Genomic DNA, 22673 nt, shown 5'->3' with positions numbered 1-22673 from the left:
CAATATTTCTGTTCCCTGGGCTGGCTTCCAGTTTTAGCCTAAGTTTCTGCTGGCACTAGACACCATTATTTCCAGGCCTCTTTGTGTTTTTGTTTTGTTTTTGTTTTTTTTTACAACTTTTTATTTTTTTAAAAAAGTAATTGTTTTATGCAAGATTATGTGACGGGTTGTTGTGTGATCAGACAGGCAGACAGCCAAAGGTAATTCATCTGGGATCGTTGTTCATTCCCGGGTGAAGTCGTGGGTTCTGAAGGGAACAGGGTTCATTTCATCCTTTTTTTCGTGTTGCTGGTGTTGTTTGTTTATCGTGTTCAATTTCATTATTAAGCATTGTTCGTTATTAATAACGAACAGGGATGGCTGATACGGAGTCTCGTATGAGTGGATTGAGTGCTCAGTGATCTATTGGTGATGCCTTAGGGCTCGGGTAGGAGGGGTACGCACTCCGTTTCTCACTCAGTGCAGCGAGTGAACGAAAGAGCTGCATGTTTTTCCTCACTCTTACACTACCATTTCCCTATTGAAGGTAAGAACTGTACACTAAGCACTCTAAACTTCATAAAATATGCTAGTAATAGTTTGGTCCGTGCCACCGCGACGTTAGCAGGAAGGGATACTACTTTGCGATGTTTTATCGTTGAAAGAATTTTCTGTAGACCGAGACAGTGTGTACACCAGAGAACACATGGCCATGTGGCCATATTGTATTACCAACTTTGTCGGTCGTGTAATAAATTGGTTAAAAATGATTTAAATATTCTGGACCAAGAAAAAAGTGCACATGTCTAGCAGTATCTTTGTTATAATGTTGAGTTTGATGAATGTGTTCATGGTAAACAGGTTGTATGTATGTCATAACTCAATACAGCGAGTGAACGAAAGCTGCATGTTTTTCCTCACTCTTACACTACCATTTTCCTATTGAAGGGCACAACAGTTACAATAAGATGTTCTTTTCAGGTTCACAGTAATTATAATGAGGTTACATAAACAGTGTTTTGCTACCATAGACAGTGTTTCACTACCATAAACAGTTTCACAGCTACACAGCTTTTACCTTCCATAGCTTACAGGCCCTTAAACAGTTGTACCTGTTAAATACAGCTGTATCTTGCTTTTCTTTCAATCATAATCAGAACATAACATGACTGCTTCATGTTATCATATGGCATTGCATATTACAACTTTAGCTTATAATCAGGTCTGCAGAAAAAGTAATCCACCTGCCATTGTATGAACCATCACACTGTTTGAACTACATGTACATATATTTATATCTTTTTTTTCTTCTTGTAAATACTTTATTCTTCATTTTTTATTATTATTATTATTTGTTATTTTGTATTTTGTATGGTGCACAGGAGAGAGAAAAATCCAGAGTCAAATTTCTTGTATGGTCACACATACTTAAAGCTGATACTTATTCTGATTATCATCATCTTACTTAAAAATTATACCACAACCTTAACTGTACAAATATGACAGGTGGTAATAACAGTAGTTACAACAGGACCACAGTTGGAAGTCCAAACAATCCATGGGAACCTGCGAGACAGGTTAATAAATTTTAGTTATCTGATATCTGTCTTTTGCTGGTCATGAGACCAATCCTATCCACTACTTTGAGCAACAACCACAAGTAAACACAAGATAGCTCAATGATAGCAGCAACCCAGAGAGATTTTGCTTACATTTGTATTATTTAGTGTTAATTTCGTCAGACGAGATGAGACGAAATATATTTGTCAATGCCCTTTTTTCTGAGACGATGATGAGACGATATCTTTGGTCAAAAATGCTGACGAAGACTTTATTAACATGCATTATTGTTGACAAAAAAGGACGAGATGAAAATGTGTTGCATGGAATAAAAACTAAAATAAAATCTCCTCTTCATTTTTGTCTAAAAGCTGTCTCCTTGAAAATGTTAACCTTCAACAAAAAGTACTCTTTGTCTAAAAGTTATGCTCCAAATGACTATGCATGCACTATAGCTCTACTTCCTGCACGTGAAGCACCTGGCTTCAAGCCAGCCTGCGACCTCAAAGTGTATGGGAGCATAGTATGGACCTATGTTGCCTGAGATGTACATCGTCATGTTGGGAAGGAAAAAGAGGGTGGACTTATGGACCCATTTTAATTTCAGTGAAACTGAAAAGAAAACAGAGTGTCTCATTGTAACTGATGAGAAGATGTGTGGGTGGAAGATGACAGAAGAACACCACTAATCTGAAGCAGCATCTTAAGGCTACCCTAACATTAAGGTAAACAAAGTCTGAAACAAACCTCTTGGCAGAGTGAAAAAACAATGAGGCTATGAAAATATCCTAACGTGCGTTCTACCCTAGGGGAGAACACATGGCTATGAAACATTAACAAAAAAAAAAAAAGAAAAAAAAATCACTCACAAAGAGGACGCTACAAAGAGCTTTACAAGGCAGATTCTTAAGGCTATGGCTGTGGCAAGGAGAGCTGGCGTTACTTCAAACACACGAGAGTAATGGGAAACAGGTGGATACAATCGGGTAATTGGGGAGACAATCAGACTGGAGACACGAGGAAGAGCAAGTGACCTGAAATGAGAGGAGAGTTACTCTTCAAAATAAAACAGGAAATGATGAGACATAAAACCCAAAGGAAGACAATACCTCACCATGGTGTGACATAGACCATGTCACAATTTGTGTAGATACTATTCTGTGGAGCGTGTAAAAATAAACATATAGAACTCTGTGGCTAAGCGGTGATGAAGCAGTGATAGCATTTGTAGCCCAAATGCTATCACTGCTTCAGTCTTTTAGACTTTTATAGGGTGGAACAAAATTACTGGACATATTTTAAGTGTAATATCTTTGTTTATAAAAATGGAATATATTTGTTGCATAACTGACAATTCAACACCCTGTTGGGGCAAGATGCCTCAGGCAGTCTGCCCAAATGCTGGGCCTGGACCCAACATGAGTGAGCTGCGGCCCAACAGCTGAGGCGTTGAGTGCAGGCGGATCCAGCCCTGGAACAGTAGGCTGCGGCCCGACAGTTGAGGCGTGGAGACCCAAGATGGCCGAACCCTCGGGGTCTGGACAGAAGCGGTGACGGGCGGCCAAGACGGCCGAACCCTCGGGGTCTGGACTGGAACTCTGGTTTCTACGGAGCCGGGACTGGAACTCTGGTCTCTGCGGCGGCAGGCAGCCTAGTCCACGGAGTTGGGAACGGCAGCAGACACAGCTAGGCACTGGTTGTGGGGAGCCGGTCGCCGACTACAGGCCACCCCTGGACCTCAAACGGCTCAGGTGCACTTTCCAATAGTGCCCTAGACTGGGAAGCCAGATTGCCAGTCTGGTGCCCGAAAAAGGAGACTCTGCAGGGTTCATATTGTGTTGGGTGCGTTCTGTCACAAAGGTAATACGGCGTCGCTGACGCAGAAAGAGCAGCACCCCGATGCACAGACTCAGAAAGGCAGGGAGGCAGATGTCCAAACTTAAAGTCTTTAATTATTACGATCAAAAACAAAACAGTCACGCTTACTGTGGCTTGCAATCAACAAAAAACTGTGGCAAGAAAACCCATGGCATGACGAGTCAAACGCAGATCCTGACATGAAGACAATAAAACACACCCACCACAGTGACAGGGAAGACGAGGACTAAATAGACAAGATAACGAGACACAGGTGAAGCACATAAGGGGAGGAGAAGGCAATCAAGACAAACAAAAGCAAAGCTACATGAAAAAGGGACACACAGGGGAAGTGACGCTTTCAAAATAAAACAGGACATGACAAAAACCTTTAACATAACACATGGAAACACAAGACACACGTGAAACATGACACATTCAGTTCAATTCAATTCAGTTTATTTATATAGCGCCAATTCACAACAAAAGTTATCTCATGACACTTTCCAATTTGAGCAGGTCTAGACAAAACTCTTTAATTAAATTGTAAATAGAGAGAGCCCAACATTCCCCCTTGAGCAAGCACTTGGCGACAGTGGCGAGGAAAAACTGCCTTTTAGAAGGCAGAAACCTCGGAGCAGACCCCGGCTCAAGATGGGCGGCCATCTGCCTTGACCGGTTGGGTTGAGAGAGAGGGAGAGGGAGAGGGAGAGAGAGAGAGAGAGAGAGAGAGAGAGAGAGAGAGCGCAAGGGAGAGAGCAAGGGAGAGAGGCAGAGGGGGTGGGGTGTGAGAGAAGGAGCACACAAGCAGAGATGCATAGCAGCAGTAATAATACCAGAAGTATCGGAATGTCCATCCATCTTCTTCCGCTTTATCCGGGACCGGCATTACTGCCCGGATAAAGGGCAGTATTGCCCTTTATCCGAGCATTACTGCTGTCGCTGCACCAATCCGCCTGTCAATCTCACACTCCCATCTTCCCTCACTCGTGAACAAGACCCCGAGATACTTAAACTCCTCCACTTGAGGCAGGAACTCTCCTCCAACCTGAAGGGGACAGACCACCTTTTTCCAGTCGAGAACCATGGCCTCGGATTTAGAGGTGCTGATTCTCATCCCAACTGCTTCGCACTCGGCTGCGAACCTCCCCAGCGCACGCTGAAGGTCCTGGCCTGAAGAAGCCATCAGGACAACATCATCCGCAAAAAGCAGAGATGAAATCCTGTGGTTCCCAAACCAGACACCCTCCGGCCCCTGGCTGCGCCTAGAAATCCTGTCCATAAAAATAATGAACAGGACCGGTGACAAAGGGCAGCCCTGTCGGAGGCCAACATGCACTGGGAACAGGTCCGACTTACTGCCGGCAATGCGGACCAAGCTCCTGCTCCGAGAGTACAGAGACCGCACAGCCCTTAGCCAAGGACCCCGTGCCCCATACTCCCAGAGCACCTCCCACAGGATGCCACGGGGAACACGGTCGAATGCCTTCTCCAAGTCCACAAAACACATGTGGACCGGTTGGGCAAACTCCCATGAACCCTCAAGCACCCTGCGGAGGGTATAGAGCTGGTCCAGTGTTCCACGACCAGGACGAAAACCGCATTGTTCCTCTTGGATCCGAGGTTCGACTATCGGCCGGATTCTCCTCTCCAGTACCCTGGCATAGACTTTCCCGGGAAGGCTGAGGAGTGTGATCCCTCTGTAATTGGAGCACACCCTCCGGTCCCCCTTCTTAAAAAGAGGGACCACCACCCCGGTCTGCCAGTCCAAGGACACTGTCCCTGACTGCCATGCGATGCTGCAGAGTCGTGTCAACCAAGACAGCCCCACAACATCCAGAGCCTTAAGGTACCCAGGACGAATCTCATCCACACCCGGAGCTCTGCCACCGAGGAGCTTCCCAACTACCTCAGTGACTTCAGCTTGGGCAATGTATGGACCCGCCTCAAGGTCCTCAGCCTCTGCTTCCATAACGGAAGACACGTCAGCAGGATTGAGGAGGTCCTCGAAGTATTCCTTCCACCTTCCGACAATATCCCTAGTCGAAGTCAGCAGCTCCCCACTTCCACTGTAAACAGTATTAGCAGGGCACTGCTTCCCCCCTCCTGAGGCGCCGGAAGATGGTTCCATAGTAGAGGAGCTTGATAACTAAAGGCTCTGGTTCCCAATCTACTTTTGAGGACTCTAGGAACCACAAGTAGCCCTGCATTTTGGGAACACAAAGTTCTGGTGGGATAATAGGGTACTATTAACTCTTTAAGATAGGATGGTGCCTGACCGTTCAGGGCTTTATAATTGAGGAGAAGAATTTTAAAATCTATCCTGAATTTTACAGGTAGCCAATGTAGAGAAGCCAGAACAGGAGAAATATGGTCTCTCATGCTGGTTCTTGTCAGTAGTCGTGCTGCAGCGTTCTGGATTAGCTGGAGAGTCTTTATGGATTTATTGGGGAAGCCTGATAGAAGGGAGTTACAGTAATCCAGTCTAGAGGTAATGAATGCATGGACTAATTTTTCTGCATCTTTCTGACTCAGGATGTGCCTAATTTTTGCGATATTGCGGAGGTGAAAGAATGCAGTCTTTGAAATATTTGCTATGTGTGAGTTAAAGGACATGTCTTGGTCAAAGATAACTCCTAAATTTCTTACAGTGGAGCTTGAGGCCACGGCTAAGCCATCTATCAATGCAATATCACTGCATAAATTGTTTCTAAGGTGTTCGGGGCCCAGAACAATAACTTCAGTTTTGTCTGAATTTAGAAGTAGGAAGTTGCTGGTCATCCAGGTTTTTATGTATTTAAGACATGCCTGAAGCTTGACTAGCTGATTTGTTTCATCTGGTTTCATTGATAAGTACAATTGTGTGTCATCCGCATAACAATGAAAATGTATGGAGTGTTTCCTAATAATATCACCAATGGGGAGCATATACAGGCTGAATAATATTGGCCCAAGGACAGAACCTTAGGGAACTCCATGACTAACCTTTGCGAGTGTGGACGATGTATCATTAACATGAACAAATTGAAATCGATCTGATAAATAAGACTGAATTAATATAGAGTGGTCAATGGTGTCAAATGCAGCACTAAGGTCTAACAGTACAAGGACAGAGATAAATCCCTTGTCTGATGCCAGGAGGAGGTCATTTATGACTTTGACCAATGCTGTTTCTGTGCTATGATGAGCTCTAAAGCCAGATTGAAAAGTTTCAAATAAGTTATTATTTTGTAGAAAGTCATATAACTGATTGGCGACTTTCCTTTCAAGGATCTTGGAAAGAAATGGAAGGTTAGATATTGGTCTATAGTTGCTTAAAACCTCTGGATCAAGTGTGTGTTTTTTTAAGGAGAGGTTTGACTACAGCTACTTTAAAGGACTGGGGTACATAGCCTGTTATCAGGGACAGATTGATCATGTCTAATAGACAGGTGCTAAGTAAGGGTAAAGCTTCTTTGAGAAGGTTGGTAGGGATAGGGTCTAAGAGGCATGTTGTTGGCTTGGATGAATATACGAGTGAGTATAGCTGATGGGGATCGATAGGTGAAAAGCAGTCAAGATGATTATCTGTTTCTACTGTTGGTTCTAAGACACTAGTGTTTGATGTTACATCAGTACCAGCTGAGGTCAGTAGGTGCTGAATTTTGTCTCTAATGTTTAAGATCTTGTCGTTAAAAAAGGTTATAAAGTCATTGCTGCTAAGGGTCACAGGGATACAAGGCTTGATAGCACTATGGCTCTCTGTCAGCCTGGCTACAGTGCTGAAGAGAAACTTGAGATTATGCTTGTTATCCTCAATTAATTTTGAGTAATAGGCTGCTCTGGCAGTCCGTAGGGCCTTCCTATATAATCTAAGACTGTCTTGCCAGATAGAGCGAGATTCAATAAGTTTGGAGGAACGCCATTTCCTCTCAAGTTTTTGCACATTTTGCTTTAATTTGCGAACCTCTGTATTATACCAGGGTGCAAGTTTCTTTTGCTTTATGAGTTTCTTTTTTAGCGGAGCAACAGAGTCCAAAGTCGTCCTTAGTAAACTTGCAGCACTGTCCACGAAATTGTCGATTTGAGAGGGATTATTGTATTGTTCACTCGTATGGGGACATGATACTGAAGTTAATGACAATAGAACTGTTTCTTTAAATTTAGCCACAGCACTATCAGACAGGTATCTAGTGTAGGAGTTTTTTCTTGGTGGTATGAAGTCAAATAGTATAAACTCAAAAGTTATTAAACAGTGGTCAGACAGAAGAGGATTTTGTTCAGAGACAGTTAAATGTTCTACATCTATACCATACGTCAGAACAAGGTCAAGAGTGTGATTGAAGCAATGAGTGGGTTCATGTACACACTGACAGAAGCTGATTGAATCTAAGAGAGAGATAAATGCTGCGCGAAGGCTATCATTACTATCGTCCCCGTGGATGTTGAAATCACCCATAATAATAACTTTATTAGTTTTAAGGACCAGACTCGATAGGAAACTGGAAATTCCAGTAAAAATTCAGAGTATGGGCCAGGAGCGCGGTACACAACAACAATAAAAATTGGTTGTATTGTTTTCCAGGTAGGGTGTGAGAGAGTAAGAATAAGGCTTTCGAATGAAACACTAAAAAACCAAAAGACAGAAACCCAGGGCGTGACATATACAGATATACACACACATATACATAGATACTTATGTAGGCCATTATGTGGGCACGCCTCTGACCGCGAATTTAATACTTTTCTTAGGTAAGGGTAGATTAGATGAGACTAACCTAACCTAAGATGACAGTCTTATTTATCAGAGCGATTTCAATTTGTTCATGTTAATGATACATCGTCCACACTCTCAAAAGTTAGTCATGGAGTTCCCCAAGGTTCTGTCCTTGGGCCAATATTATTCAGCCTGTATATGCTCCCCATTGGTGATATTATTAGGAAGCACTCCATACATTTTCATTGTTATGCGGATGACACACAATTGTACTTATCAATGAAACCAGATGAAACAAATCAGCTAGTCAAGCTTCAGGCATGTCTTAAAGACATAAAAACCTGGATGACCAGCAACTTCCTACTTCTAAATTCAGACAAAACCGAAGTTATTGTTCTGGGCCCCGAACACCTTAGAAATAGATGATAGATGACTTAGCCGTGGCCTCAAGCTCCACTGTAACAAATCTAGGAGTTACCCCTGACCAGGACATGTCCTTTAACTCGCACATAGCAAATATTTCAAAGACTGCATTCTTTCACCTCCGAAATATCGCAAAGATTAGGCACATCCTGAGTCAGAAAGATGCAGAAAAATTAGTCCATGCATTCATTACATCTAGACTGGATTACTGTAACTCCCTTCTATCAGGCTTCCCCAGTAAATCCATAAAGACTCTCCAGCTAATCCAGAACGCTGCAGCACGACTACTGACAAGAACCAGCATGAGAGACCATATTTCTCCTGTTCTGGCTTCTCTACATTGGCTACCTGTAAAATTCAGGATAGATTTTAAAATTCTCCTCCTTAGTTATAAAGCCCTGAACGGTCAGGCACCACCCTATCTTAAAGAGTTAATAGTACCCTATTATCCCACCAGAACTTTGAGTTCCCAAAATGCAGGGCTACTTGTGGTTCCTAGAGTCCTCAAAAGTAGATTGGGAACCAGAGCCTTTAGTTATCAAGCTCCTCTACTATGGAACCATCTTCCGGTTTCGGTCCGGGAGGCGGACACCCTCTCTATATTTAAGAGTAGACTAAAAACTTTCCTCTTTGATAAAGCTTATAGTTAGGGCTGGCCTAGGCCGGCCCCTAGTTATGCTGCTATAGGCTTAGACTGCCGGGGGCCCTCCCATGACGCACTGAGCTCTTTCTTCCTCTCCCTCTCCTTCTGCACACATTCATGTCCCATTAATGCATATTACTAACTCAACTTCTTCCCTGGAGTCCCTGTGCTTTCTTGTCCCGCAGATTCCTAGCGATCATTACTGGACCTCCTGCTGCGGTCCTGCTGTCATCCTGCTCAAAACTTACTGCAATTACTAGTGTTTAGTCATAATCTGATTTAAATCTGTTAAGACTCAGTACAGCTACTACCATTATTGTTACTACCATTGTTATCAAAATCACCATAATACCTTCTGTATACTTCATTGTCATTATCATTATCTACATTTCCAATACTTCTGGTATTATTACTGCTGCTATGCATCTCTGCTTGTGTGCTCCTTCTCTCACACCCCACCCCCTCTGCCTCTCTCCCTTGCTCTCTCTGTCGCTCTCCTGCTCTCTCTCTCTCTCTCTCTCTCAACCCAACCGGTCAAGGCAGATGGCCGCCCATCTTGAGCCGGGGTCTGCTCCGAGGTTTCTGCCTTCTAAAAGGCAGTTTTTCCTCGCCACTGTCGCCAAGTGCTTGCTCAAGGGGGAATGTTGGGCTCTCTCTATTTTACAATTTAATTAAAGAGTTTGGTCTAGACCTGCTCTAATTGGAAAGTGTCATGAGATAACTTTTGTTGTGAATTGGCGCTATATTAATAAACTGAATTGAATTGAAATTGAATTTGGCTAACCAGTTTTTCACATAAATGTAGCCAAAAACGTTTCAAACTAGAGACATGAATTAAACATTTTGAAGAGGTTATGAAACGGTGTCAGCTCTGTGAGTTCATTCCAAAGCTCAGCACACTCATTGAGCTTAGGAGAGAGTCCTGTCCAGATGACTTTTCCTGTATTTCATATGCAAGAAATACAGTATATTTAGTACTCTATATAATTTTTATAATCCAAGGTACAGATACAAGTATTCAATGTATTTGTGGCCCACTCTGTATATGACATAATATATATAAGATATAAGATATATAGATATCTACCTCTGTTTCAAAGCAGAACAGTAGTGATGTTTCCTTACTTGATAGTCTATTTGGCCACATGCATATGTGGGCCTTCGAACATAATCAAACTTGATATTATCTGACATTAAAAAGAAATGCATGTGTAATGAAAATAATAGGTAATATGTCTCCACTAATACTATGTGCAATACCATGCATAACTTGCATGGTATTACACACACCATGTTTATTTACTTTGTCACATAAATAATCCTAAAATATTGATTGTTTTGTTTGTCATTGTCATTAACTAGTTATATGTCTACTGGAACACTTGTGTTTCCTGATATTTTATGTGATAAAAACCTTATAGTAGTTATTCTTACCATAGATTCCAGAAGCGGTGAAGCAACCAGCCAGGAAAGAGGAGAAACCATCCATCTCAGGTGCATTGTATTTTCACCCAAAGTATAAACCAGATTCCCAGAAACAATGAAGCAAAGAGGAGGCCATAGCTCAATGGATAGGCCAGACTGCCCTCTCTCCACGGACAGTGGAAGATGAAGATTTTGTCAAGACGATGGAGAAAATCGACAAAAGACTGACAGCGCCAAAAAAGACCAAAGTTGCGAATCTGGTGGACCAAATGTACCTGGCTGAAATGATTAGATCAAAAAACAAACTGGCTATGGCCCACAAAATAACCATTGGCATAGACAAGTCTACTAAAAAGGGGCTAACAGCTTCCTTTCTTGCTGTCAGTACCTGCTATTACAATGCTCAGGAGAGTAAAGCTGAACACATACTTCTAAACCTAAAGCAAATGGTTCACGTACACACTGTACAATCCATTGCGTCTCCCAATCCCATTTAGAGTAAAATAGAGCAGAGTGTTCTTTAGGGGGTAGCTGCCTTGTGACTGACAAGGTGCTACCAGTGTGTCCTCGAGTTCTCAGTAAGATCTAGACAGGATAACAGCAATGCATATCCTCCCAAGCTAAAACGGGGTATCGTGTATTGTGGGTATTGCTCCTGATGAGCAAGCAGGCCTTTGTTGGACAGCTTCTTCCACCAGAATATGAATGTGTGCGGGTCTGTGTCAGAAACAGAATGGGTGAATCCTAGTTTGTGATATGAAGTGCTCTGAATGGTTGATAAGACAAGAAAAGCGTGACATAAATGCAGTTCATTATTGAAAAAAAGTTCAAACTGATTATCACAAGAAAAAATGTGAAAACATGGAGAGTGTCCTCTTTCTATTATTTTTGAGAGGCTAATGGATGTCCTTAATGGCAAAAAACAAAGATACCTTATGTATAATAAAAGTAAAATGTCTGGGCTTTCTGCTTTTGTGAAGTTATGATTCTGACAAGAAGTGGTGATTAAATGTTAATAACACACCTGTCATTGTTAAACTGTTAATAACCATTAAAAAGTCAATTTCATAAATACATGTCAGGTGGCATGATGGTGCAGTGGTTAGCACTTTTGCCTCACGGGATTCTGGTTTTGAGTTCAGGTCTGGGCTCTTCTGTGCAGTCTGCCTGTTCACCCTGAGCCTGTATGGGTTTTCTCTGGGTACTCCAGCTTCCTCTCATAGTCTCAAAAACATGCACATTAGGTTAACTAGTTACTCTACTTTGCCCTTAGGTGTAAGTGTGTGCTATTGTCTGTCTCTGGGTGTCAGCAGCGACCAGTCTCAGGCATATCCCGCCTCTTGGCTCCAGCCCCCCCGGCAACCAAGCGTGGACAAGCAGAATAGAAAGTGAATGGTTGAAAATGTGGCTTCTTTCTGTAACTTAAATGTGACATTCAACGCAAAAGTCTTAGATGTAAAAAATGTGCATGTGATACAAAGCACAGCTATTCTTTCACCAGCCCAGTGCTTTCTTTATTTCAGTTAAGCCTTCTCGACAAACACACATCTTAGGCCAGAAAGGTGAGGAAATATTAACACACAAAATCAGTATGATCTGGAGAGTAGATGGATATAGTCTGTTTCGAAACAACATCAGTATGAGTGGTATCATTGTCACTACACTTCAGTCCCTGCTCACACTCTATCCATCTGAGTGGAGTCAGCTTCAGGCTCAGCGGGACTTAGTTCACACAAGTAGAATAGTGTCTCTTCGCTGGCCTCTGCCTCTGTCAGAGGCTCCAGACGGATCAGGGAACTGTGAGCTTGCTTCTTCGATTCCAGGCTGGTGTCTAGAAGTTCTGAGAGTGGATCAGTCCCCACAGAAGCACAGGAGCTGGAAGAGGGCTGGACGTGGGTGTTTGAAGAGCCAGTGCCCAGATCCACTTCTGGAGAAAGGGTGTAGCCATCGAGGAAGGCCAGCATAGGACAAGAGGTGTACTGGATCAGCTGCTTATCTGAACACATGATATAGGGGGAGTTCAGTTAAAAAAAAATTGCCAGAACTGTGTCCAATCCAACACAGAACATGACCACATTAATCACCATCTTCCTAAATGTAATCACCTTAATTGTGAACACTATACACTTGCTGCATGGAGCTGTTAAACAGCACCATCCACCAATGTCATGAAAATATTGTTTATCCATCTAGAGTTCCACATACTTGACAGAGTATGGCTTCACTTCAATTTATTAGAATCCTCAAGGTTTAGTCACATTGAGTTGTGCTGTCATTTCTATACTTAACATTAGAAGGGATGTCTGTGACCTTTTCTTTTTATATTGCAATATTGTGTGACTGTTTGATGTAAAAGAAACTATTAGTAACATGAATAATTTCAGGTGTGGGGGAAACAAAAGGGATTATGTGTGTAGCAAATGTGTGCAGTATTTGATTTTTGATTGTTTTTTTTTCCTATTACCAGTTTTTATACTTTTGTTTCAGAAAATCTTCTGTTAAGATTATTAACAGGTTAAAATATTTTCCTTGAGAAATGACTCAACTACTTGTTTCACCACTCCACAATGATGTGCAACTGCTAATTAAAAACAAAAACAAAAATGGTCTGGTGTGAGTACTGATGAAAAGAATGACATTAGACACACTGACTAGTTCAGCTGAATGAACCTGACCCCTTTCTTTCTTTTACCTTCATACTCTGTTGTTAACTGTATCTTGTTTGTTCACTGCTTGCCATGTCTTCCCTGGTCAAATTGGTCACTGCCAGCCTTCTATCCCCTTCCTGCCACTGTTTCAGTGCCAACATCCCTCTGATCACGAACATCCGAAACTTCCTTTTCTTTGGTAAGTACACATTTACATACAGTATGATCACTGCTCTGCTCCATGAACCCCCACCTCACTGTGGTGGAGGGGTTTGAGTGTCCGAATGACCCCAGGAGCTCTGTAAGTTGCACTTTGCTATGGCCTCTCCTTCCTCCTCTCCCTCTGCTGCTCTATCCTGCTCGGTGTGTCAAATGTTTAGTTATTCTTCCGCCTCCTCTAGATGAAAGATGAAAGTGACATATTTTGTCATTGGAGGGAACTCACTCCAATGAAATTCGTGCTCTGCATTTAACCCACCCAAGTGACGTGCACACACACACAGCAAACCCGGGGCAGTGGGCGACCGCGTGCAGCGCCCGGGGAGCAGTGGGGGTTAGGTACCTTGCTCAAGGGTACCTCAGCCATGGACACCGGTACGGGGAACCTTTAACCTCTAGTGATAATGGTATCTGTAGAAACTGTAGTCTATTGGTCAGGCTGGAGGCGAAGCTTAGCGATTTGTACGGAGCCACATAGCTTAGACTTTAGCTCTCCTCCGGGAACTCCTGAGCAGCCGGAAAACCAGGGCCGGTGGGTGACTGTTCTTAGAAGGCATAGCTCCAGACCAAAGCCCACCGGGTGCCACTAAACACTTAGCGTTTCTAATAGGTATTCCCCACTTGGCACACCCGCTGAGGAACTGGCTCTGACCATTAGAGATTCTGTTTTGCAAAACATTAAGCTAGCGAAACTAGGAATAACTAGAAGAAGCTCTGCTCCATAGTACACTCAGGAAACACGCGAGTTAAAGCAAAGTTCACGACACATAGAGAAGAAATGGCGTTCAACAAAAAAGGATGAATTCTAACAAGCCTGGCAAGATAGTCTAAAAACATACAGGGCAGCCAGTTATTACTCATCACTCAAAGAAGAAAATAAGAACAACCCCAGGTTTTTATTCAGCACTGTAGCCAGGTTGACCAGAGTAACAACTCTAACTCCCATTAGAGATAACATTCAAGACCTCCTAGCATCACCTATCACAAATTTGTCCATCAATGCAGCCAGATTTGAGATAATCGCTAAAACAGATACGTACCTGGACTTATTTCTTCCTATCAGCCCTCAACAATTGGCTTCCATCATTTCCTAATCTAAATCCACAACCCGTCTCTTAGATCCTATTCCTACTAGGTTACTTAAGGAAGTGTTCCCTTTACTTGGCACCTCCTTACTAAACATTATTAATTTGTCCCTGACATCAGGCTATGTCCCACAGAGGTTTAAAGTTGCTGTAATCAAACCAATGTTAAAAAAAAGTCCACTCTTGATCCAGGGGTTTTAGCAAACTATAGGCCTGTCTCCAACCTGGTCTTCATTTCAAAAATTTTGAAGAAAGCCATCACCAGTCAGCTGTGCAAGTATCTCCATAATAACAGCTTATTTGAAGTCTTTCAGTCAGGTTTTAGGGAACATCACAGCACAGAGACCGCACTGGTACTGATACCATGATCAAGAAGGTGGCTCACCCAGGGCGAGGCACGGTCATTGCACTCCGGTTGTGCTGACCCCCCCAAATGTGGGAATCTCGACTGCATAATTTCTGGTAGTGGGGGACTGCATTCGCGCTCTCCCCTGATTTCTTTTTTTTTTTTTAACCCCCAATTTGCTCCCCGGGCGCTTGATAGCAGCCCACTGCTCCAGTGCGTTTCACTGCATGTAATTTGCTGGGTGTTGCATGTGTGTTCAACTAAGGATGGGTTAAATACAGAAGACAAATTCAGTGTGTGTATGTAAAAATATATTTACTGCCAATAAAGCGATTCTTCTTCCTCTTCTGGTAATGGCCTCTGACCAGGACTGTGTTTCAAACTACAGGCCTATCTCCAACCTGGTCTTTATTTCAAAAATTTTGAAGAAAGTCGGTGCCAGTAAGCTGTGCAATTATCTCTTTAATAGCAGCCTATTTGAAGTCTTTCAGTTAGGTTTCACGGAACATCACAACACAGAGACCGCTATCGTAAAAGTCACCAACAACATGTTACTAGCCTATGATCAGGGTTGTGTTTTAGTACTTATCCTTCTGGATCTCAGTGCTGCATTTGATACTGCTGACCACCATATTCTTTTACAGACTTGAAAATCAAATTGGTATAAATGGAACTGCTGCATTTCCTATCTATCAGACAGACATCACTTTGTACATGTAAATCACAATTCGTCCATGCATACTAAGGTTAGCCATGGTGTTTCACAAGGTTCTGTGCTTGGCCCGATCCTATTCACAATCTATATGCTCCCACTAGGCAATGTGATCAGAAAGCACATAAATTTTCACTGTTATGCTGACAACACCCAATTGTATTTATCAATGAAGCCAGATAAAAACAATCAGCTAACACAACTGCAATCCTGTGTTGCAGATATTAAGTCCTGGATGACCCACAACTTTCTTCTGTTGAACTCAGACAAAACTGAGGTTCTACTAGTTGGTCCAAAACATCTTAGACAATCTTTAGCTAATGACCAAAATCTCGTGCCACAAGAACAGCTTCTTTCCCTCTGTTATTGGTCTGTTGAGCACCAGCAGTTTAAAATATCTGCACTTTAGCTACTTCACTACAGTCACTGATCTATGCTCATGTCATGATCCACCTGCTGACCATTTGCACTGTTTACCTCACCTACTTGCACTACTTCCACTCTGTACTACCTCACTTTTGTACTACCTCCAGAACCTTTTATTTTCTACTTTTTATCTTATTTTATATTGTTTCACCTTATTCTATTTTATTTTATTCTATTATTATATGTTACTCATTCTTACGTTCTATGCATGCACCAATCACCAAGACAAGACTAGTAATGTGAAACCTCTTCACTTACATGGCAATAAAGCCAATGCTGATTCTGAGTGAGGGTAAAATAGAGTGGGAGATTGACTGGCGGATCGGGGTAGTGCGTGTCGTGATGCAGCCATTGTACTGATCTGTCACGGTGAAGATAGAGCTGAGCCAAGAGGCGAAGCTCTCGATTTACTGGATCAATCTGAATTCCAATCCTCACCTACAGTCACCAAAAGAAGATCACGGATACAAGTGGCGGAAATGAGTTTCCTCCACAGGGTGACCGTACTGATTTAAATGTTACTCCTGCAGCAATTGATTCTTTTGTTAATAACACTGCAGCCACGTTGCACACAGTTTTAGATATGGTTGCCCCACTGAGAAAGAAGGTTAGAAATCATAGGAGGCTAGCTCCTTGGTATAATTCAAATTTACGAACACTTAAACAAACATCAAGACGGATGAAGAGGAAGTGGTACTCCTCCAAATCAGCTGAATCCCAGAGAGCCTGGAAAGACAGTCTATTGGCATACAAAAAGGCCCTTCGTGAAGCCAGAACTGCCTATTATTCAACATTAATAGAGAAAAACAATAGAACACTCAGATCACAGAGTGCAGGTTTACTTACAGTTCCCAGAATTTATAAAAGTAGAACGGGAGGACGAGCCTTTAGCTATCAGGCACCCCTGCTGTGGAACCAGTTGCCAATCTGGGTTCGACAGGCAGACACCACCTCCACTTTTAAGACTAAACTTAAAACCTTTCTGTTTAGTAAAGCATATAGTTAGCACCAAATAAAGTGTGTAGGGCTGGTAGGCATAGTTTCACCCACCTCATGATATATAGCCATAGGTCTGACTAACTGTTAATCTTTAAATCTCTATCATAGCTAAGCTGCTATAGGCCTATGCTGCCGGGGGACACAAACATGATCCACCAAGCAGTTTCCCCTCCTCCTTTTCCTCTTCTATCCTCTCCCCTCATCAGATTAACATGCAGTTCATTATTTTATGTCACTAACTGTGTGTCCAGTGCTCCTCGTAGTCTTGTGTCTCTCCCTCCCTTTCTCTCTCTCTCTCTCTGTATCTTTCTGCAGGTATCTCTCCATCCAGATCTTCAAGTTGAACTGTAGCCGGCTCTATGACCAACCCAATGTGTATTGTTGACATCTGCCTGTCATTCCTCTATGTACCGACTATGGGCGGGGTGGTTCTCCCTACGGGCCGAAATCGAACTGATAGGATAGTGATTCTCAACATCACATAAAAAAAAAAAAAAGAATACATGAATGTTACAGCAGTTCATTATAATTTTCAATACTATAAATTTCCTATAACTTGTGAAATGTTAAAATCATATTGAGGTGGTAGCAAAAAGTGAAACTAAACAGTTGAGATTTTGTTTTGCTTATCTTTTTATTAATGTCATTTCTCATGTTGCAAATTGCTTTCCTGCCTGTACAACATCCATTGCACGTCTGCCCGTCCTGGGTGAGGGATCCCTCCTCTGATGCTCACCCTGAGGTTTCTTCCATTTTTTCCCTGTTAAAGGTTTTTCTGGGAGTTTTTCCTTAGTCGATGTGAGGGTCGAAGGGCAGAGGATGTTGCTGATGTTATGTTAAGCCCTTTGAGACAAACTGCTTGTAAAAATGGGCTATACAAATAAAGTTGACTTGACTTGACTTGACAACCCACGTTTTCTCTTTAACACTGTAGCCAGGCTGACCAAGAGTCACAGCTCTGTTGAACCTTGTATTCCTGCAGCTCTTAGCAGTGAAGACTTCATGAGTTTCTTCACTAATAAAATCAATAACATTAGAGAAAAAATCAATAAAGATCTTCCCAGAATAGCCGATATAGTGCCATCTCTAGAAATCTCTTTTAATCCTACTCCATCTCTGGACAGGTTCCTGCCCATAGACCTCCCCGAGCTGACCTCCAGCATTAGCAAATCTAACCCAACTACATGTCTCTTAGACCCCATCCCAACTAAGCTCCTCAAGGACGTCTTTCCCTTGATTGGCGTTTCCTTCTTAGATCAGATAAACTTATCCTTAACAACAGGTTATGTACCACAGGCGTTTAAAACCGCTGTCATTAGACCTTTACTTAAAAAACCTTCACTTGACCCAGACATCTTAGCAAACTATAGGCCGATATCCAACCTCCCGTTCTTATCTAAAATACTCGAAAGAGTGGTTGCAAATCAGTTGATTGATCACTTACACAGGAACAGTCTCTTTGAGATGTTTCAGTCTGGTTTCAGAGCCCATCACAGCACAGAAACAGCACTGGTTAAAGTCACAAATGACCTCCTCATGGCATCAGACCGCGGGCTTGTCTCCATACTTGTTTTGCTAGATCTCAGTGCTGCTTTCGACACTGTAGATCACAGCATTTTATTACACAGATTAGAACATGAGACTAGGATCACAGGGACTGCGCTACGCTGGTTCAAATCATATTTAACAGATAGATTTCACTTTGCTCAAGTTAATAATGTTTCCTCTTCATATATAAGGGTTAGCCTCGGTGTTCCACAAGGTTCAGTGCTTGGGCCGATCCTGTTCACCTTATACATGCTCCCTCTAGGAAATATTATTCAGAAACATGGCATAAACTTTCATTGTTATGCTGATGACACTCAGCTGTACTTATCCTTAAAGCCTGAAGAAACAGAGCCGTTAGCCAGACTCCAGGCATGTCTTAAGGACATAAAGGACTGGATGACCTCCAATTTTTTATTATTAAACTCAGACAAAACTGAGATCATTGTTCTAGGCCCCAAACACCTTAGAAATAGAATAGCTGATAATATTCTCTCTCTGGGCGGCATTACTTTGGCCTCCAGTACAACTGCGAGGAACCTCGGCGTTATCTTTGATCAGGACGTGTCATTTATTCATCACATTAAACAGACCTCTAAGACCGCCTTCTTTCACCTCCGTAATATTGCTAAGATTAGGAGTGTCCTCTCTCAGAGTGATGCTGAAAAACTTGTCCATGCTTTCGTTACTTCTAGGCTGGACTACTGCAACTCACTATTGTCAGGATGTCCAAATTACTCTGTTAATAGCCTGCAGCTGATCCAGAATGCAGCAGCTAGAGTTTTAACAGGAATCAGTAAAAGGGATCATATCTCCCCCATCTTAGCTTCTCTTCACTGGCTTCCGGTAAAATTCAGAATAGACTTTAAAATTCTCCTACTTACATATAAGGCCCTAAATGGACTCGCCCCATCATACCTGCAGGATCTAATAGTCCCATATATTCCCAATAGAACACTCAGATCACAGAGTGCAGGTTTACTTACAGTTCCCAGAATTCATAAAAGTAGAACGGGAGGGCGAGCCTTTAGCTATCAGGCACCCCTGCTGTGGAACCAGTTACCAATCTGGGTTCGACAGGCAGACACCACCTCCACTTTTAAGACTAAACTTAAAACCTTTCTGTTTAGTAAAGCATATAGTTAGCACCAAATAAAGTGTGTAGGGCTGGTAGGCATAGTTTCACTCACCTCATGCTATATAGCCACAGGTAGAATAGGTCTGACTAACTGTTAATCTTTAAATCTCTATCATAGCTAAGCTGCTATAGGCCTATGCTGCCGGGGGACACAAACATGATCCACCAAGCAGTTTCCCCTCCTTCTCCTCTTCTATCCTCTCCCCTCGTCAGATTAACATGCAGTTCATTATTTTATGTCACTAACTGTGTGTCCAGTGCTCCTCGTAGTCTTGTGTCTCTCCCTCCCTTTCTCTCTCTCTCTCTCTGTATCTTTCTGCAGGTATCTCTCCATCCAGATCTTCAAGTTGAACTGTAGCCGGCTCTATGACCAACCCAATGTGTATTGTTGACATCTGCCTGTCATTCCTCTGTGTACCGACTATCGGTGGGGTGGTTCTCCCTACGGGCCGAAATCGAACAAATCGAATGATAGGATAGTGATTCTCAACATCACATGGATACATGAATGTTACAGCAGTTCATTATAATTTTCATTACTATGTCATTTCTCATGTTGCAAATTGCTTTCCTGCCTGTACAACATCCATTGCACGTCTGCCCGTCCTGGGTGAGGGATCCCTCCTCTGTTGCTCACCCTGAGGTTTCTTCCATTTTTTCCTGTTAAAGGTTTTTCTGGGAGTTTTTCCTTAGTCGATGTGAGGGTCGAAGGGCAGAGGATGTTGCTGATGTTATGTTAAGCCCTTTGAGACAAACTGCTTGTAAAAATGGGCTATACAAATAAAGTTGACTTGACTTGACTTGACAGGGTGGCTGGGTTGAGTCTTAGAGATAGGGTGAGGAGCTTGGACATCCAGGAGGGGCTCTGAGTAGAGCTGCTGTTCCTTCACGTTGAGAAGCGCCAGTTGAGGCGGTTTGGGCACCTGGTACGAATGCCTCCAGGATGTCTTCCTGAGGAGTTGGGCCAGACCCAGGACATGATGAAGAGATTATATCTCTCATCTTGCATGGGAATGCCTTGGTATCCCAGACAAGCTGGTGGAAGTGGCCCGGGGAGAGGACAGTCTAGACTTGACGAGACTTCACTGCGCATTGTAACTGTATATAAGGTGCTTCTCCACTATTTGTCCTGGTCAGCTCACTGAATAGGACCCTCTCTTTGTCAGTTCACCACTATTACTGTCACACACACAATTAAATTCACATCACCACAGCAAACCTCCGAGTTGGATTTCAGTGAATTTCTTCGACAGCATTGTCCACTCACCTGTATTGTTTTCCTCTGTCCTGCCTGTATTTAGGTGTGCAGTGTTTTCTTTGGAGGACACACACTCCTGAAAACACATGAAGAAGTGAAAAAACGAGAAAACTTTAGCTTAAAATCCAACAAAAATAACAGCTGGTCATAACTAGTTTTTTTTAAAATATAGAATAAAGGACAGTTTAACATGTTTTCAAATCTGTCTGATAGTATAAATAGCCACAAATGAGTTACTTACCACTTTAATCATCCCATCAGTCCATATTATCCATAAAGAGATTCTTTAACTAAAAAGAATCTCCAGTCCTCATCGTACGTACTGAAGTTCTGCTGAGTCTAATACACTGCTTGGCCAAAAAGTCATCACCAAAAAAACAGGTCACACACTCTAATATTTCGTCGGACCGTCTTTAGCTTTTATCACGGCACACATTCGCTGCGGCATTGTTTCGATAAGCTTCTACAATGTCACAAGATTTATTTCCATCCAGTGTTGCATTAACTTTTCACCAAGATCTTGCATTGATGATGGTAGAGTCTGACCGCTGCGCAAAGCTTTCTCCAGCACATCCCAAAGATTCTCAATGGGGTTAAGGTCTGGACTCTGTGGTGGTCAATCCATGTGTGAAAATGATGTCTCATGCTCCCTGAACCACTCTTTCACAATTTGAGCCGATGAATCCTGGCATTGTCATCTTGGAGCATGCCCGTGCGATCAGGGAAGAAAAAAATGACTAGCAGTATATTCAGCTAGTCAAGCTGACCTCATTCTTTGAGCACATACTGTTGCTGAACCTACACCTGAACAACTGCAGCAACCCCAGATCATAGCACTGCCCCCACAGGCTTGTACAGTAGGCACTAGGCATGATGGGTGCATCACTTGTGCCTCTCTTCTTACCCTGATGCGCCCATCACTCTGGAACAGGGTAAATCTGAACTCATCAGATCACATGACCTTCTTCCATTGCTCCAGAGTCCAATCTTTATGCTCCCTAGCAAATGGACGGGATGTGTCTTTCGACATGGTTGTTTAAGAAATGAGAAGTAACTCATTGCACCAGTTGGGGTTAAATAACTTGTTACCAGCTGAAAGATAATCGCCCATGCAGTAATTATCCAATAGGAAGCTCGTACCTATTTGCTTAGTTAAATACAGGTGGCGACTTTTTTTTTTTTGGCCAGGGAGTGTAAATGGCTTCAGCGAACTAAGATACACAAATCAAGAAGGTATCTTCCAAAGTTACTGTCTTTTTACGGCAAAAATCACCTGTTTGTTTGTATAGTATGTCACAAAAGTGAGTACACCCTTCACGTTTTTGTAAATATTTTATTATATCTTTCATGGGAGAGCACTAAAGAAATGAAACTTTGCTGCAACATTAAGTAGTCTGTGTACAACTCAACACACAACCATTAATGTCCAAACCACTGGCAACAAAAGTGAGTACACTCCTAAGTGAAAATGTCCAAATTGGGGCCAAAGTGTCAATATTTTGTGTGAACACCATTATTTTCCAGCACTGCCTTAACCCTCTTGGGCACGAAGGTCACCGGAGCTGCACAGGATGCCAATGGAATCCTCATCCACTCCTCCATGACGACATCACAGAGCTGGCGGATGTTAGAGACCTTGCGCTGCTTCACGTTCCATTTGAGGATGCCCCACAGATGCTCTATAGCAGGGGTGTCAAACTCATTTTCACCAAGA

General features: G+C 42.6%; 1 protein-coding gene and 1 pseudogene across 1 annotated transcript in view; one reads left to right on the top strand and one right to left on the bottom strand.

Annotated features, from left to right (window-relative positions):
• Positions 1-12070: 12070 nt before the first annotated feature.
• Positions 12071-22673, bottom strand: part of hsf2 (heat shock transcription factor 2) — a 45296-nt gene continuing 34693 nt past the window's right edge. The window contains exons 11-12 of the mRNA XM_046372686.1: positions 20969-21035; positions 12071-12579 (exon numbers count right to left, since the gene is read on the bottom strand). Coding sequence (XP_046228642.1) covers positions 12260-12579; positions 20969-21035 — 387 coding nt within the window. The 3' untranslated portion in view covers positions 12071-12259. The remainder of the gene's footprint in view (positions 12580-20968; positions 21036-22673) is intronic.
• Positions 14878-15029, top strand: LOC124051123 (annotated as a pseudogene).

The sequence above is a fragment of the Scatophagus argus genome, chromosome 19 (assembly GCF_020382885.2).
Source record: "Scatophagus argus isolate fScaArg1 chromosome 19, fScaArg1.pri, whole genome shotgun sequence".
Classification (NCBI taxonomy): Eukaryota; Metazoa; Chordata; class Actinopteri; family Scatophagidae; genus Scatophagus; species Scatophagus argus.
This window is presented reverse-complemented; position numbering and strand designations above follow the sequence as displayed.